General features: G+C 46.3%; 1 protein-coding gene across 2 annotated transcripts in view; it reads left to right on the top strand.

Annotated features, from left to right (window-relative positions):
• Positions 1–18956, top strand: part of LOC139765992 (uncharacterized) — a 237221-nt gene that overhangs the window by 206225 nt on the left and 12040 nt on the right. For both annotated transcript variants that reach the window (XM_071694029.1, XM_071694028.1), the window contains exons 3-6: positions 13385–13540; positions 14325–14482; positions 17741–17909; positions 18058–18165. In XM_071694029.1, the coding sequence (XP_071550130.1) occupies positions 13385–13540; positions 14325–14482; positions 17741–17909; positions 18058–18165 (591 nt within the window). The remainder of the gene's footprint in view (positions 1–13384; positions 13541–14324; positions 14483–17740; positions 17910–18057; positions 18166–18956) is intronic.

Raw genomic sequence — 18956 nt, 5'->3', positions numbered from 1 at the left:
AATGGCCATTTTAAGAAGACGCCATTAAACCCCCTTGAGATCGTTGGTACGACCCTTGAGATTAACGGTACGACCCTTGAGAACGACGGTACGACCTTTCTGTACCATGGCTTGGCCTTTTTTAAAGTCGTCAGGTCAAAGGCCAGGCCATCAAATAGCCTTATACCGTCTTGTTTAGGGGTCATAAGCCATGCTTAAAGGCCGTACTTTCGCGCTTAAAGGTTCGTCCTGTCGTGCTTAAAACGGTCGTACTGTCGCGCTTACAGGTCGTACGTTCCTGCTCGATCAGTGCCTTCATGTCGAAGGGTCGTACCGTCATGCTCAAAGGTCGTGTCGTCGTGCTGTAGGATCGTAACGTCGTGTTCAACGACTTCATCCTGGCGAAATGGGAAGCTTTGATCTCGGGCTGCGCGGGAGCAGCTGTCGTCGCTCGCCTAGTCGTGTTGCAGGAGTCGTCGTCGTCGTCGTCGTTTTGCCACTGCCCTGATATCACTGTGGTCGTTTTGGCACTACACTATCTCACCGCAGGTCGTCCTTGACGTTACTACCGTCGTAACTGTGAGTGTCGTTGATCTAGTGGTCGTGGTAGTATCCGTTGTCGCTGGAGTCGTTACTGCTCTCGCCGTCGTAAGTTCGGGACGACCTGATGGCGAGTCAACGACCTGACATCTTAGAAAGACCGTGGTCGTTTCAATGATGAGTCGTTAAGGCCATTAAAAGTAACCAGTTTGCCCAAAACGACAAAATTATTTGGCTTCATTTTGTCACACCCACACACACACACACACACACACACACACGTCCTCTCAAGATGAAGTTTTATTTTGAAAATAGAAAGGAAAATTTAAGGATGATACTACGTAGCGTTATTTTAAATGAAAAAAGAAAAAGAAAATGATGCCATTAATGTGAAATATCAGTCCTGGGTCCGGCTCTGCGTAGCGTACATAGGACAAGTTATGGCGGGAGTGAATCAAACTCTCTCTCTCTCTCTCTCTCTCTCTCTCTCTCTCTCTCTCTCTCTCTCTCTCTCTCTCTTGGGGTAACCGCCATGAAAAAAAAACCCGATCTTTCACATTTAAAATTCTGTTAGCAGCCTGCCTCCTCTGCCAAGGATCTTAGATATATTATTCTGTATTGATTGTAATAGTTGGATCACTGTTTCATTTAAAAGTTAACAATTTTCATGTAGGTGGAGAATGTGTCGTGGATTATGTTTTTGGTGGTGTTGTGCGCGTCGGTGTCAAGGAAAGTTCCCGCCAAACTTTCCCGCGCTAAATTTCCCCGCCAAATGATCTCGTCCAAAGTAAAAAAAAAAGAAAAGAAAAAACGCTTTAACACAAATCACTTTTTCCCTCGATTTTTTTTCCCTCACCGATTCAGTATTCCTTATCTCGATTGGCCGTATGTTATAAACGCGTCGATTCCCTCCTAAAGAGATTGGCGTATGTTATTCGAGATTCCCTCTCTTTAAAGAGATGTAGGTGCCATATAGTCTTACGATATGTTACGTTGAGGTTTTGAATGACTTCGTCAGAATTCCTTTCCCCCCGTTGTGCCATACTGCATCACTATGAGCTTGCCCGAAGTGACTGAACCGTTGCTTTCGTCTTGATGTTTGTATTTGCGATTGTGAATTATTTACGTCTGTGGTGGACCGCTGTTTTACGACGGGTTTGAAATCGCTGGAGAAAATCTAACTGTATTTTATCCCACTGTTATGATGGGGGGAAGGGAATTTATTTTATCCTTTTGAGTACAAATTGAGTCTATTACTTCGTGTTTTCCTTTCATTTTGGGTATTATATGATATCGCCTTTAATATTTTCGTAAGCCTTTTTAGTAGCTGCGATGATGCAGGTGGGAGGATAAGACTCGCACAGTATTATAAAGTTGCTCACACGCTGTAATGCGAGGAGGATATAAGAGAGCTTTACTTCCGCCTCACGGTATTGGCCCTGAGGGGGAGAGAGAGAGAGAGGAAGCGGAATATTGTGGCCGGGGAAAATGGTGGGTCTTTGTGCTCCTTAATGCTCGGTGTGCCTGCCTAGGTTTGGTTAATATTGGTGACGCACGGTCACAGCCGGGCCCCCCCTTTCTGCTGGTGCCTGACCTGTTGGCTACTGCTGGTGCCTGACCTGGTGGCTACTGATGGTGCTTGACCTGGTAGCTACTGCTGGTGCTTGACCTGGTGGCTACTGCTGGTGCTTGACCTGGTGGCTACTGCTGGTGCTTGACCTGGTGGCTACTGCTGGTGCTTGACCTGGAGATTACTGCTGGTGCCTGACCTGGTGGCTACTGCTGGTGCTTGACCTGGTGGCTACTGCTAGTGCTTGACTTGGTGGCTACTGCTGGTGCTTGACCTGGTGGCTACTGCTGGTGCCTGACCTGGTGGCTACTGCTGGTGCCTGACCTGGTGGCTACTGCTGGTGCTTGACCTGGTGGCTACTGCTGGTGCCTGACCTGGTGGCTACTGCTGGTGCTTGACCTGGTGGCTACTGCTGGTGCTTGACCTAGTGGCTACTGCTGGTGCTTGACCTGGTGGCTACTGCTGGTGCCTGACCTGGTGGCTACTGCTGGTGCTTGACCTGGTGACTACTGCTGGCGCCTGACCTGGTGACTACTGCTGGCGCCTGACCTGGTGGCTACTGCTGGTGCTTGACCTGGTGGCTACTGCTGGTGCTTGACCTGGTGATTACTGCTGGTGCCTGACCTGGTGGCTACTGCTGGTGCTTGACCTGGTGGCTACTGCTGGTGCTTGACTTGGTGGCTACTGCTGGTGCTTGACCTGGTGGCGACTGCTGGTGCCTGACCTGGTGGCTACTGCTGGTGCCTGACCTGGTGGCTACTGCTGGTGCTTGACCTGGTGGCTACTGCTGGTGCTTGACCTAGTGGCTACTGCTGGTGCTTGACCTGGTGGCTACTGCTGGTGCCTGACCTGGTGGCTACTGCTGGTGCTTGACCTGGTGACTACTGCCTGACCTGGTGGCTACTGCTGGTGCCTGACCTGGTGGCTACTGCTGGTGCCTGACCTGGTGGCTACTGCTGGTGCCTGACCTAGTGTTTACTGCTGGTTCCTGACCTGGTGGCTACTGCTGGTGCTTGACCTGGTGGCTACTGCTGGTGCTTGACCTGGTGACTACTGCTGGTGCTTGACCTGGTGACTACTGTTGGTGCTTGACCTAGTGGCTACTGCTGGTGCCTGACCTGGTGGCTACTACCGATGCCTGCCCTGGTGACTACTGCTGGTGCCTGACCTAGTGACCACTGCTGGTGCGTGTCCTGGTACTACCACGGTTCCCCAGGTCCTGTCCCCACATTTCCTAACACTCTCGTCAAGGCTTCTGTTGTGTCACGCCATTTCCTAACCGTCATCAGGGCTTCCTCCTCCTCCTCTCCTCTTCCTCTCCTCCTCCTCCTCCTCCTCCTCCTCCTCCTCTACCTCCTCCTCCTCCTCCTCTTCCTCCTCCTCCTCCTCCTCCTCCTCCTCCTCCTCCTCATCGTCCTCTCACCGCTAATTAAAGCGGATTGTCTTGAACCATGGGTAAGCCGTGAGGGGTCGTGGTTAGCGCCTCTTGTCTCCCAGCGACCCTGGCTGGGCTAAGGGGAATATATTGGCGGCGCTCGACCCCCGCCACCAGACCGCTCGCTCGAGGCGCGGTCAGACGATGGCTCATCTTATCGTGGATCATTCACGTGAGATTGTGGAAAGAAGATAATAAGATAATAAGAAGATGATAAGGAAGGAATATATATATATATATATATATATATATATATATATATATATATGGGAGCGGGGGGCTGGAAATCCTCCCCTCTCGTTTTTTTTTTGATTTTCCAAAAGAAGGAACAGAGAACGAGGCCAGGTGAGGATATTCCCTCAGAGGCCCAGTCCTCTGTTCTTAACGCTACCTTGCTAACGCGGGAAATGGCGAATAGTATGAAAGAAAGTATGAGAATATATATATATATATATATATATATATATATATATATATATATATATATATATATATATATATATATATATATATATATATAGGAGAAAGGGGAGAAAGAATACTTCTCACGTATTCCCTGCGTGTAGTAGAAGGCGACTAAAAGGGAAGGGAGCGGGGGGCTGGAAATCCTCCCATCTCGTTTTTAATTTTCCAAAAGAAGGAACAGAGAAGGGGGCCAAGTGAGGATATTCCCTCAAAGGCTCAGTCCTCTGTTCTTAACGCTACCTCGCTAACGTGGGAAAAGGCGAATAGTATAAAAAAAAAAAAAAAAAAAATATATATATATATATATATATATATATATATATATATATATATATATATATATATATATATATAAGAAAGTTAGATAAGGAGTAAGAAAGACGGATGATAATGGAGATAGATAGATGATAAGTGATATTGCTATTTACTGGCCATCGCGGAAGTGGAAGTGGAGGGTTGGTCGTGCCCTTTTTTTAGTGTGGGTGATAGAGAGATATCCCGGATGTCTTCACAGTCCGGAGTCCTTGGTGGTGACGTGTGTGGTGTTAGGGCGTGGGGTTGGTGACCTGTGGTGCTAGGGCGTGGGGTTGGTGACGTGTGGTGCTAGGGCGTGGGACTGGTGACGTGTGATGCTAGGGCGTGGGGTTGTTGACCTGTGGTGCTAGGGCGTGTGACGTGACGTGTGATGCTTGGGCGTGGGGTTGGTGACGTGTGGTGCTAGGGCGTGGGGTCGTTGACCTGTGGTGCTAGGGCGTGTGACGTGACGTGTGATGCTTGGGCGTGGGGCTGGTGACGTGTGGTGCTAGGGCGTGGGACTGGTGACGTATGGTAGTAGGGCGTGGGACTGGTGACGTGTGATGCTAGGGCGTGGTGTTGGTGACGTGTGGTGCTAGGGCGTGGTGTTGGTGACGTGTGGTGTTAAGGCGTGGGGATGATGACGTGTGGTGCAAGGGCGTGGTGTTGGTGACGTGTGGTGTAAGGGCGTGGGGCTCTCCGTTGCCCCTTCTACCGGTGTGGTTAATCCCCCAGGAAGTACACACGCCAGGCGCACTCCCCTTTGGGGGCGAGGCCAAGTTCATCCCTTCCCCCTCTCTCTCTCTCTCTCTCTCTCTCTCTCTCTCTCTCTCTCTCTCTCTCTCTCTCTCTCTCTCTCTCTCTCTCTCTCTCTCTGACGGCTGTCGCGCCTCGTGCCTGCCTGGACGTGACACGTGCTTCTGCTGAGCTGGCGATGGGTGTAGGGGGGAGGGAGGTGGTTGAGAGAGGGAGGGAGGGAGGTGGGTGAGGGAGGGATGGAGGGAGGTGGGTGAGGGAGGGATGGAGGGAGGTGGGTGAGGGAGGGAGGGAGGGAAGGACCGACTGATAAGAGGCTGTGCGATACAAAGGAAGAAGGGAGGGAGGAGGAGGAGGAGGAGGAGACTGATAAAAGATAAAAGGAGAGACAGAGGGAGAGGGGACAGAGAGATTGATGAGATAATGGGATGATACACGGGTAGAAGAGGGGGAGAGAGACTGAAATGAGATAGAAGGAAACGGAGGGCGAATGATATGAGACAAAGGATAACAAAGGATAATGGAAGGAGATAAGGGGAGAGAATGATAAAGAGACGAAGAGAGATAGAACACAAGGGAGAGATAACGGGAGACCCGCTGGCCCACGTGTAGGATATTGCCAGTTTATAAATTACTTCTGTGGCTTTCTGTTTCCAGTCAAGCAGAGGACAAAACATGATGTTAAACCAGAAACGTCATGGAGGAAGAAAGACGTAAACAAGAAATACATATATGGCATAAAAGTGGTGCATGGTTGGAAGAGGATGACTGAGGACATGGTTAATGCAGACAGCATGCATGATATACATTGTAGAAGAAATTGTTCAAGAGTTGCCACCCACTCCCCTACACCCACGAGTGTAAACTCCCTCCCCGTACAGGTCAGATGAGGAATTACCTCAAATCCGTTCACCCAGGGGAGAGGAGAATAGCAACGGGAGGTTATAGACCTGTTTGATGATGTCAACAGCGATCAGTTCCTCGATGGATGTGAGAACAGGGCCGCCAGATGACAGGAGATGAATTTGAGCGAGAAACTGGTCAAAATAAAGATGGATTGATGGACTTTCACATGGTAAGTGTGGTGGACGAGTGGGAGTAACCTGGGAAGGCGGACAGCACACACAAGTATGAAAAGATATATGATGATAATAAGGAGAGAGGGAGATGGAGGGACCCATGAGTGTAAAACTCCCTCCCCGTACAGAACCATCAGCCAGTAACAAGATGGAGGGACCTATGAGTGTAAAACTCCCTCCCCGTACAGAACCATCAGTCAGTAACAAGATGGAGGGACCCATGGGTGTAAAACTCCCCGTACAGAACCAGCAGCCAGTAACAAAAGGGTGTAGTTACGCAAATACTGAGACTTTGGTAAGAAAATGACTAATTATCTACACTTAGATCTCTCTTTTCCCCTGAAGAATAATCTGTCTTCGCATAGCTATATTCCATTGTCATAGTATATAGAAGTCATTACATTCTTGCTATACTAGATTCGAATCCTATATGTGTTTCTGGGTCAGGTTGAGATCTGGCGCAGCGCCCCTGTTGAAAAGGCTAATAGGTCATTAGTCTTGACATTGGGGTAGTGGTTACGTGACGTCATTGTGGCCAGAGAAAATGGGGGGACGGGGGGGTAATAAAGGGGAAAAGAGAGGGACTGAAGGTGTGAATAGGTTAAGACAGGTCATTGTGGGTCACTGGTGTTTATAATAGGTTGGAGTGAACATGAGTGAGTATAGTTAAGGTGCAGAGGAAGGTGAGGGAACATGATGAGCATTGATGGGGGTTGTGGAGAGGAAGGTGAGGGAACATGAGGCGCTCTGATGGGGATTGTGAGGAGGAAGGTGAGGGAACATGATGAGCATTGACGGGGGTTGTGGGGAGGAAAGTGAGGGAACATGAGGCGCTCTGATGGTGTGTTCTAGGAAGGTGAGGGAACATGAGCTTTGATAGAGGTTGTGGAGAGGAAGGTGAGGGAACATGAGGCGCTCTGATGGTGTGTTCTAGGAAGGTGAGGGAACATGAGCTTTGATAGAGGTTGTGGAGAGGAAGGTGAGGGAACATGAGGAGCTCTGATGGTGTGTTCTAGGAAGGTGAGGGAACATGAGGAGCTTTGATGTAGTTGGGTGGAAGGTGAGGGAACATGAGGAGCTTTGGTGAGTGTTGAGGGGAGGAAGGTGAGGGACTTTTGATTGGGGTTGTAGGAAAGAATATGAGAGAACATGGGAAGAATATGGGGGAACATGAAGAGCTCTGGTGGGGGAGTGTAGCAAGGAATGTGAGGGAACATGAGTGTCAGGGGTATTTGGAAGAATGTGAAGGAACATGAGCTCAGGGGACTGCGGAGGGAGGATGGTGAGTGAATATGAAGAACACTATAAACTACTGGAAGTCATTCAATGATTTATTCATACATTTTCCTATTTATTCATTTATTTATTCATACTCAGGTCCAACCTCAATATACGCACCAGTGCCACCAATATATGATATATATATATATATATATATATATATATATATATATATATATATATATATATAATGTGTGTGTGTGTGTGTGTGTGTGTGTGTGTGTGTGTGTGTGTGTGTGTGTCCCGGGCTCCTGGCCAGCTGTAGCGTCGATCACCAGCTGACTGAGGTACCCCCCTTCCCCCCCCCTCGCCCCCTTAGAGGGATAGTTTGGGGGTTGTGGATCCCTCCCCCCCTCCCCCCATGTGGTGGTGGGGAGGTTGGTAAAGGGAGGGAGGAAGGAGGGAAGGGAGGGAGAAGCAGGGATTGCTAAACATAGCCTCTCTCTCTCTCTCTCTCTCTCTCTCTCTCTCTCTCTCTCTCTCTCTCTCCCACGTCGTCACTGTGTAAGGCGATGAGGGTAAGACCCGTCTTTTAAGTTTTGGATAAAAATGTCGTTTTCTAACAAACTTTTACCGGAGGGTTCGGTGTGTGTGTGTGTGTGTGTGTGTGTGTGTGTGTGTGTGTGTGATTATACTATGTGTATTGTAGGGGGAATGTTTCACAATTCTGTTACCCCCGTCTGTTACACACACACACACACACACACACACACACACACACACACACACACACACACACACCACACACACACACACACACACACACACAAGAAAAAGGCTAGAGGTCTTAAATTTGCCTGCTCCCAGTGGAAGAGAGAGGAGCGAGGGGTGACCTGATTACAACCTTTAAGTCTTTAAACAAACTTGATGCAAACAACGAACAGTTCTTCGAAAGATGTAAAAGGACAGAACAACCAGAGAACATGAGAGGAAGTTAAGGAAGACATAGAACAACCAGAGAACATGAGAGGAAGTTAAGGAAGACATAGAACAACCAGAGAACACGAGAGGAAGTTAAGGAAGACATAGAACAACCAGAGAACATGACAGGAAGTTAAGGAAGACATAGAACAACCAGAGAACATGAGAGGAAGTTAGGAAGACATAGAACAACCAGAGAACACGAGAGGAAGTTAAGGAAGACATAGAACAACCAGAGAACATAATTTGAAGTTAAGCAAGACACTTATTTAAAAATATGTGCCAAGAAGAAGTTGCGTGTGGAAAGAAAGGACTGAATGAAGATGTGGTAACAGCAGACAACATACACAAGTTTCAAAAGTTGTGCGATGGCAGAGATAGTTCGAGTGCTTGGGAACCGTACGAGAGTAAATCTCCCTCCCCGTACAGTATGAGTTTGTGTTTACCAACTCACCTCACCCCCCTCAGCATTGACGAAGTCAGCCTCGCCCGCCGGACAGTACCACCACATCAAACACATGGATTCCATGTGTCACCGGACGACACCTCCCTAATTCCCATTATCACGACGCTGAACATGTAGTCTTAAACTCCCCCGTGTTTACTTTAATGAGAGAAACACACAACACCGCACGTCATAAAGTGTTGTGACGTGGTATGTGTGTGAGTGTGTGTGTGTGTGTGGGTAGGTTAAGCTTAGTATAGTTTAGCAGATAACTGATGATCTTCAAGTGTTTACACTATTGAGGAAAGTGTTGGTATCTGCAGCATAAACGTGGAAGTGCGACTCGATTTTGTCTAGGGAGTGTAATTTGGGAGTGGGTGACTGTCTGTCTGGTTCAGTTATGCACAAGATTGGGTTACGCGAGCGATTTTATTTTTTTTCTTCTTTGGTGTTGCTCAGGTCATTCATATTGTGAATGTGACTTGCTCAGAGTGGTATTTCATGGAGGGATCTGTGACTACATGGTGGCCGCGGAGTGTGGAGGGGGAGGGTAAGTCATTGGTTATATAAAGCGGTTCGGATGGGAGGGATCCGAAGCTGTTGCAGACTAGTTTGGTGACGAGCTGGTTGAGTTGAGGGTTGAGGATGGGGTGGTTATACTAGAAGTGTTGAGGATGGGGTGGTTATACTAGAAGTGCCCATGTGATTGTTGCGAGTGCTCTGTTTACTGTGCAGTTGTACCGTTTGTGTTGTGTCCTCTTTTTAAGATTGTGGATGACAAAGAAGGTGAGGCGTAGTTTAGATGGAGCGAGTGAATTGTCTGTAAAGGATAGCGAAGGATTCTTATACAGTCCAATATATGATATCTGTCTATCTACACACACACACACACACACACACACACACACATATATATATATATATATATATATATATATATATATATATATATATATATATATATATATATACATATCCTTTGGTCTCATTGTTGCCCTCCCATGCATGTGTTCCCTGGTCCATATATTCCCCTCTCTCTCCTAACACACTTCATTTGTCTTTAACGTTATTATGTTGATTTCTCTTTGTCTTCCCTGTTATCAACACTCCACTTCCCTCGTCGTCTTCCAATCATCCACCCACCTCTCTCTCTCTCTCTCTCTCTCTCTCTCTCTCTCTCTCTCTCTCTCTCTCTCTCTCTCTCTCTCTCTCTCTCTCTCTCTCTCTCTCTAATGTTCCTCCAGCCGCATGTCTGTCTACCTTCATGGTCGTTGGCCACTCTCAGGGTATTAAAAGGCTTGATCCTGTATTGGCCAAGAACGCTGCCCACGTCCATTAGGAGCGGATGTGCAACATGACGCACACATGTTTTTCGTTTTGTAAAAGAGGCGACTTTTCTGTAAGTGGGTGACTTTTTTGTGTATGTGGGTGACATTTTGTGTAAGTGGGTGACGTTTTGTGGAAGTGGCTGACTTTCTGTGTAAGTAGGTGACGTTTTGTGTAAGTGGGTGACTTTTTGTGGAAGTGGGTGACTGTGTAAGTGGGTGACTTTTTGTGTAAGTGGGTGACGTTTTGTGTGACTAGGTGACGTTTTGTGTGAGTGGGTGACGTTTTGTGTAAGTGGGTGACTTTTTGTGTAAGTGGGTGACTTTTGTGTAAGTGGGCGACTTTTTGTGGAAGTGGGTGACTATTTATGGAAGTGGGTGACTTTTTGTGGAAGTGGGTGACTTTTTGTGGAAGTGGGTGACTGTGTAAGTGGGTGACTTTTTGTGTAAGTAGGTGACTTTTTGTGGAAGTGGGTGTCTTTTTGTGTAAGTGGGTGACTTTTTATGGAAGCGGGTGTCTTTTTGTGTAAGTGGGTGACTTTTGTGTAAGTGGGTGACGTTTTGTGTAAGTGGGTGACTTTTTGTGTAAGTGGGTGACTTTTTGTGTAAGTGGGTGACTTTTTGTGGAAGTGGGTGACTTTTTGTGGAAGTGGGTGACTTTTTGTGGAAGTGGGTGACGTTTTGTGTAAGTGGGTGACGTTTTGTGTAAGTGGGTGACTTTTTGTGGAAGTGGGTGACTTTAGTGTAAGTGGATCACTTTCTGTGTGAGTGGGTGACTTATTTGTAAGTGGGTGACTTCCAGGGAGGGGTCGCCTATCTTGCTTCGCTGCATTAAGACATTGGCAGGAGAAAAATAAGGAATGAATAGATGAAGACACTCGTATAGGATAGGCGGATAGATGTACGTACAGAAGGATAGATACTTATGATAGATGAGCGCGCTGAGACGAGCGGATGTGTGGAGAAAGATAGACGGATAGAATAACAGCGAGATGGATAGACGGATATAATAATAGAGGGATGGATAGACGGATAGAATAATAGAGAAATGGATAGACGGATAGAATAACAGCGAGATGGATAGACGGATAGATTAATAGAGAATTGGATAGACGGATAGAATACTAGAGAGATGGATAGACGGATAGAATACTAGAGAGATGGATAGACGGATAGAATACTAGAGAGATGGATAGACGGATAGAATACTAGAGATGGATAGACGGATAGAATAACAGAGATGGATAGACGGATAGAATAACAGAGAGATGGCTAGACGGATAGAATAACAGTGAGATGGATAGACAGATAGCATAATAAACGGATGGATAGACGGATAGAATAACAGTGAGATGGATAGAATAATAAAGGGATGGATAGACGGATAGAATAACAGCGAGATGGATAGACATAGAATAACCGAGAGATGGATAGACGGATACAAAGTTGAGTGTTGTAAACTTCGACCAGTGACGTCAGGGAATACACATCCCAGATGTGTGGTTTCGAAGCTTCGTGTTTCATTTCGGGTCGTGTGGTTCATTTGGTTCGCCGAATGGGCGAGGGACGGATGGGGAAGGGAGGGGTTGTAAACCCAGGAAATGATTCACATGAGTACCAGAGCGAGTATAGGGGGTTGGTGTGAGTCTATATGTCACTCATGCACCACGAAGTGAGCGGGTGGAGACTATAGCAGGATTTCGCTCGGAGCTTCGAATCCTGGAGTCCTCAGCGAGCGAGACTTCTCCCTCTTATGAAGCGTAATAAGATCCGGAACGTCTCATAAAAAAAGCTTCAACGAGCCATAAAGTCTCGTAATATAATTTTTGTGACGCGAACTCGGGTAAAGTTGCACTTTGAGTTGATTGAGAACATTATTTTTATATATTTGGTCATTCTATATGTATATGTATGTATATATATGTATATATGTTTACCAAATGGCGTCCTGGCTATGGCTCTTCGTTGTATATCAACTGACTGTTATATTTCTCCCTTGTGATGTGATTATTACACGAAAGTGCACTTGGGAAATTATCGTGTTTCATTTTCCCTGTGGACTCATAGAAATATATATATATATATATATATATATATATATATATATATATATATATATATATATAAAACTGCCTGCAGTTAAGGGATATGACACCTGCCGAACAGCCCAATTTCGCTAATTGCACCGTTTCTTTGCCGTGAGGCTACACCTGTCGCAATTAATTAACTACGCCTTCATTAGTAGTGACAATAAGGCTGTTTTCCCCTGTGTCGTGCTGGGCGCCAAGCGCCCTTTGACGAGAGAGAGAGAGAGAGAGAGAGAGAGAGAGAGAGAGAGAGAGAGAGAGAGAGAGAGAGAGAGAGCATGAGTTGGCGACTGTGGAACTCGATATGGTCCAGTTGTTCGAGTAGTTTACAAAGTGGAGGGCAGGCAGACAGACAGCCTGGTGCCTCATGGTAATGACGGAGCTGTCATGGGGAGGAGGAGGTGGGAGGCAGCGAGGGGAGGAGAAGTGTGGGAGGCAGCGAGGGGAGGAGGAGTGTGGGAGCGGGTGAGGCTGTGTGTGTTGGATGGTGTGTGTGTGGTGGGGTGCGGTACAGACAGATGTGGTGAGGCCAGGTGCTGACCGGATGTGACCTTACAATAAGGAAGGGTTCTGCATACAGGTGTGGCCTCCTGCACGTATGTAGGAAGGTCAGGTTATACTAACAGTTGTGGCCAGGTACTAACACGTTTTACCAGGTACTTAGAGCTGTGGCCAGGTGCTAACACATATACTAGGTACTTACAGCTGTTGCCAGGTACTAACACGTACACCAGGTACTTACAGCTGTGGCCAGGTGCTAACACATATACTAGGTACTTACAGCTGTTGCCAGGTACTAACACGTACACGAGGTACTTACAGCTGTGGCCAGGTGCTAACACATATGCTAGGTACTTACAGCTGTGGCCAGGTTCTAACACGTATACCAGGTACTTCAGCTGTGGCCAGGTACTGACAGCTGTGGCCAGGTACTAACACATATACCTGGTACTTCAGCTGTTGCCAGGTGCTAACACGTACACCAGGTACTTACAGCTGTGGCCAGGTGCTAACACATATTTTAGGTACTTCAGCTGTGGCCAGGTACTAACACATATACTATGTACTTCAGCTGTGGCCAGGTACTGACACCTGTGGGTAGGTACTAACACGTACACCAGATACGCACAGCTATGGCCAGGGACTAACACGTATACCTGGTACTCAAATCTATGGCCGGGTACTAACGTACATGTACTTACCACAGGTGAACCTGGCAGTGGACCTGCGGAGCAGCACGCTGCCCTTCACGGTACCCCGCCTGGGCACCAAGGCGGCCCTGGTACCCCTTTCCCTACCCCTGAGCTGGGACGCTGCCATACCCAGGTTGTGGGAAGTGCGCGCCCGGGTCGACGACATGAAGGTGAGTACACCAGCTCGAAACCCCACCTCATGAAGGGGGGTTTGGAGGAGGGAGTCCTTGAACAAGAATTTATCTGACCTTAATGACGACCTGGAATTCTGGAATTAGAAAAAAATGTATATACTTTTACTTTTCGCCTCGTTGTTAAGAGGCAGTTTGCAACGTAATGACTGGTTGTTAGCAACTGTAAAGAAAGTTGGATGGCTTACGTGATTTATACATAGTGTGTAATTAGACAGACTATATATATATATATATATATATATATATATATATATATATATATATATATATATATATATATATATATATATATATATAGAGGTTACATTATTATTGAAGACATTTCTTATAGAGGATTCCGTTTAGGTTTTTCGCTTAAAGTAATGTATGTTATGACCACATTGGCAGTTTTATGTCTACGACCTTTATATGGGCACCGGGGTCGTTAACCCATGTCGTGCGTCCCAGCACCTCCTCCTGTATTATGGTCATTATCCTCCTGTTGCCTCTACCTCACACAGCTAAGCTTACCATCTGTGTGTGTGTGTGTGTGTGTGTGTGTGTGTGTGTGTAACACTGCTGTGACAGTGTCGGGTTTTCTGTTCCATATCTACATATCTGTCAATTCGCTCAAATAATCTGTCTCTTCCATTATATATCTGTTATCTTCTCTTTCCCTAATCCATCTTCTGTCTCTTCTATACTATATGTCATTTTCTCTTTCCCTCCTCCATCTCGCGTCTCCCTCTCATTTCCCCGTTGCCTCCTCCTCCCGTTGCAGGCGTCGGCGGATCCGGTGGTGTCGTACGGGCTGGTGTGGTGGGCGTCGCGGCTCCTGCCGGCGTCCTGGGCGAGGCGCCTCTTCCGCCGCCTCCACCACCGCATGTCCATCCAGTACTCCTCCCTCCCCGGACCCACCACCTCTCTCCTCCTGGGCGGGTCAGTTGCCATAAATTCTCATTTTCTATGTTTCAAGGTCACGTTTTCTGTGCTTGAAATGCTCGTTTTCCGTGCTTGAGACGCGCATTTTCTATGGTTGAAATTTCCATTTTCTATGCTTAAGATGTTGAGTCTTTATGTTTAAGGTGATAATTTTCTAAGCTTAAAATATTAATTTTCTGTGCTTAAGATTCTCATTTTATTTAGATGTTCATTATCCTTACTTAGAATGTTCATTTTCTGTGCTTAGAATGTTCTTTTCTATGCTTTGAAATGTTCATTATCCCTACTTAAAATAGTTAATTTTCAGTGCTTAAAATGTTTATTTTTGTTTGAAATATTAATTTTCTCTGCTTAAAATGCTCGTTTTCTTAACTTTAAGAGTTCATTTTCTATGTTTGGAACACATTACCTGTGTGACCTGTGTCACTGTATATGATTTCTTGGTGTGATTCAGGTTTGATATATATATATATATATATTATCTCGGAAAGCGAAAATGGGTATGTTTGAGGGAATAGTGGTTCCAACAATGTTGTATGGTTGCGAGGCGTGGGCTATGGATAGAGATGTGCGCAGGAGGATGGATGTGCTGGAAATGAGATGTTTGAGGACAATGTGTGGTGTGAGGTGGTTTGATCGAGTAAGTAACGTAAGGGTAAGAGAGATGTGTGGAAATAAAAAGAGCGTGGTTGAGAGAGCAGAAGAGGGTGTTTTGAAATGGTTTGGGCACATGGAGAGAATGAGTGAGGAGAGATTGACCAAGAGGATATATGTGTCGGAGGTGGAGGGAACGAGGAGAAGAGGGAGACCAAATTGGAGGTGGAAAGATGGAGTGAAAAAGATTTTGTGTGATCGGGGCCTGAACATGCAGGAGGGTGAAAGGAGGGCAAGGAATAGAGTGAATTGGAGTCATGTGGTATACAGGGGTTGACGTGCTGTCAGTGGATTGAATCAAGGCATGTGAAGCGTCTGGGGTAAACCATGGAAAGCTGTGTAGGTATGTATATTTGCGTGTGTGGACGTGTGTATGTACATGTGTATGTGGGGGGGGGGGGGTTGGGCCATTTCTTTCGTCTGTTTCCTTGCGCTACCTCGCAAACGCGGGAGACAGCGACAAAGTATAAAAAAAAAAAAAAAAAAAAAAAATATATATATATATATATATATATATATATATATATATATATATATATATATATATATATATCAGGACGTCGAACGCTTGAGGGTTCGAACGAGTGTGTACTACACAGGAGAGGGTGTGGTGTGGTGCCGCCGCTGCGGATGACGTCGTTAAGTAATTCATAACACGAGAGCGAGGTAGGGTAGAGGAGGGGGGGGGGTTAGGGAGGTCGGCCTCTGCTGAGTCTATCCAACTTTAGTGGACGATAGACCGTTACAAAATTTGGGTCCTGCCTGCTTCAGGGCGAAGGCACCTCCTTGGCTAATGTTTCAATTGGCAAGTGAGTAAGTGGACAGACTTTGACTGAACGATCATTAGGGAACCGTTGAGGTGATCAGACGACTGTTAGTGTTTGATGAAGGTGATGATTGGAGTGAATGTATGAAAATGAAGTAGAATGAAATTCGACGTCAAAATAAGATGATTATGGATAATTTATAGACGAATAAAGAAAATTTCTGTAGTATAGTGAGTTGCTGTTAAGTATAATGAAAATGATAGTAATTTCGCGCGCGCGCGCGCGTGTGTGTGTGTGTGCGTGTGTGTGTGTGTGTGTGTGTGTGTGTGTGTGTGTGTGTGTTTTAAACGTGAATAATCATCAGTGAAGTGGAGGAGAAAAGAGGATGATTATTCCATAATTCAGTGGGTCACATGCGTGTGTAAAGTGTTCTGATGCCGTATGCTGAAATATAATAAAATATGCTAAATGAATGGAAAATGAATGCACCCGGCATCACAACATGAAAACGGATATGATAAAAATTAATGAAGAGATGAGTGAAATATTAATGTATAATTCGGAACGGGTAAAAAAACTTAATAGAAAACGGGTATAAATGTATACACAGCTCGGGCTGGGCTGGGCGGGCGGGAAGTCTAGCCGAGCTGGACAATGGACGCTTCCCCTGGCCAGTTAACATGACGTGTTCTTAATTTTCTTTTTTTTTTTTTTGACGGGGAGTAAAATCAGGTTACCATCAATGCTCTCTCGTGTCTTATGTAGGAGGAAGAGACAAGGAAATTCATACCAGTATATTCAGTTAACCTGCAGAGGACAGGGGGAAGGCAGATGTGAGGGAACCAAACAATTTCAGTTGAGAGAGAAAGAACTTTAGGACAATATTTAGTAATTTAGATTCAGTAGAAGTGTGAATATTATGAGGTTACGAATGAAACAAAAACCAAGTGGAAAGCAAAAGAAACGAGAGTGGAAAAGCAAAATGTGTTTATGACACGACAACAAAAGAGACATACGATGCTAGTTTGTTTTTTTTTGTTTCAGATGTTGAAATTGAGAGAACACTATGTTCTGCTGAAGAGAAATGAATTCTCTTGCGAACTGTAAAAAAAAAAAAAGAAAGAGGAAAGAGTTAGATTAAAAATGTATATAAACCTTGTATGAATTTACTGTAAACAATTCTTTTTTTTTTGTGAGGGAAATGTTTTGTGAGGGGTGGAGTCTGGACGGAGCGAGGGGTGAATGGGTAAGTTGATAACCAGTTTGGCCAAATTGAACGTTTCCTGGAAAACTTCACATAATGATTTTATTCCCGCAGGAATACTACAGGCTTGGGGGAGGAAAAGAGAAGGGAAATTTGGGTATAAGGAAATTTTGCTCAAAATTTATAGAAGTATGGGGAAAAAAATGTTTGAGGAATAATTTTTTAAAACCCTTCTATACGTACGCGTTACACCTGCTTGTCGTTACTCTGCAGGTGTAGCTTCCCTCAGGTACAAGGTACAGCTTCCCACAGGTACACGGTACGCGGGTTAATGACTTACACGGTACACTTTATGATGGTGAACCTGCATGTAGGGCACTCCAGGTACGCGGTACATGTGTTGTAACCCACGGGTGTGTCTCCCCAGGAATACGGTACACCTGGTCATCGGCCTGCAGGTGTATATCCCCAGGTATACGCTACACCTGCTGGTCAGTAAGCCACAGGTGTGTCACCCGAGATGTACACGGTACACCTGGGGTCAGTAACCCACAGGTGTGTCTCCCAAGGTGTACACGGTACACCTGGTCGTCAGTAACCCACAGGTGTGTCCCCTCCCCTCCCCCCCAGGTACACGGTGAAGCACATCTACAACGTGTCGCCGCCGCGGGACCCGACGCCCGTCAGCGTCACGGTATTGACCTACGCCGACCAGGTGCACGTGTCGGTGGCGGCCCGCAGGTCGCTGCCCTCCGCCCACTCCATCACCAGGTCCATACTCAGGGAGTTCGAGAACCAGGTGAGTGTACACCGGTCTGATCTGATGGCAAAGCAACCTATTAGTACAATGGATCAAAGAAAACATGGTAGTTCTCAAGTCCCGTTCTTTATTCTGCTGGCGCTTTCTCTTGTACTCCCCTCAATCACACGCACTCCTTCCCCGACAGTGTATGCAGATGTCGGAGCTCCTGGCGAACCGGCGGATACCCGGCGAGCAGCGTCGGGGTCTGGTGTTCTCCCTGGGCGAACTCCACCACACCCAGTCCCTCGCTGACGTGAGTACCAACTTACTTACCCGCCTAACCTCGCGCCAGCATGGCTGTCCTCTCCTCCCCTCTTCCTCCTCCGCCACCTCCTGTCTCGCCTCTGTCCCGCGTCTTGTGCTGCCGATGTGGTGTGTGTGCCGGGAGGAACACGACGGGTTGTGGCTACTGATGTCACCATATTTTAAAGACTGTTGTACGTTGTAAGATGGAACGATGTGTGACTGTGTTATGTTGTGAGTGACGGTATAAGGCGACTACTGTGTTGTAGGAACACGATAGTGTAATACAACTGTGTTGTATTTATGTCAAGATGTGACGATAGAATGACAGTATGTTGGATGATGTGTTAAGATACTAATATACTATAATTTGTATGAAGATGAGACGACCTTTCACTAATGTATTGGACATTACAGATGTGACGATATGATGCCAATGTACTGTCTGTGTAGTTGTGACGTTGTCTGTCTGTGTAGTTGTGACGATTGTGATAATCTGTGTTGTGCTGTGACGACAGAGTGAAACTGTGTTGTGATGAGGGTGTTATGATAGGATTATCCACCAAGGGCTGGTTGTAAATTGTATTTTCCCATGTTTGTTAACAGTCCTTTCTGACAAGGTATAGTTGACCTTCCTTATGGTGATCGTATGTGGTCTGTTGCACTACAGGCCACGTACAGACCAACACATGTGTACCTGTTCTTCTACCCATCTTGCAACACAGGTGTCTGGTCAGAGCACCCACCCCCCGTGATCGAAACACCAAGGTATAGAGAGACAAATAAGCAGATATATAGCCG

The sequence above is a fragment of the Panulirus ornatus genome, chromosome 56 (genome assembly GCF_036320965.1).
Source record: "Panulirus ornatus isolate Po-2019 chromosome 56, ASM3632096v1, whole genome shotgun sequence".
NCBI lineage: Eukaryota > Metazoa > Arthropoda > Malacostraca > Decapoda > Palinuridae > Panulirus > Panulirus ornatus.
Note: the sequence above shows the minus strand (reverse complement) of the source record. Positions and strands in the feature narration are given on the sequence as shown.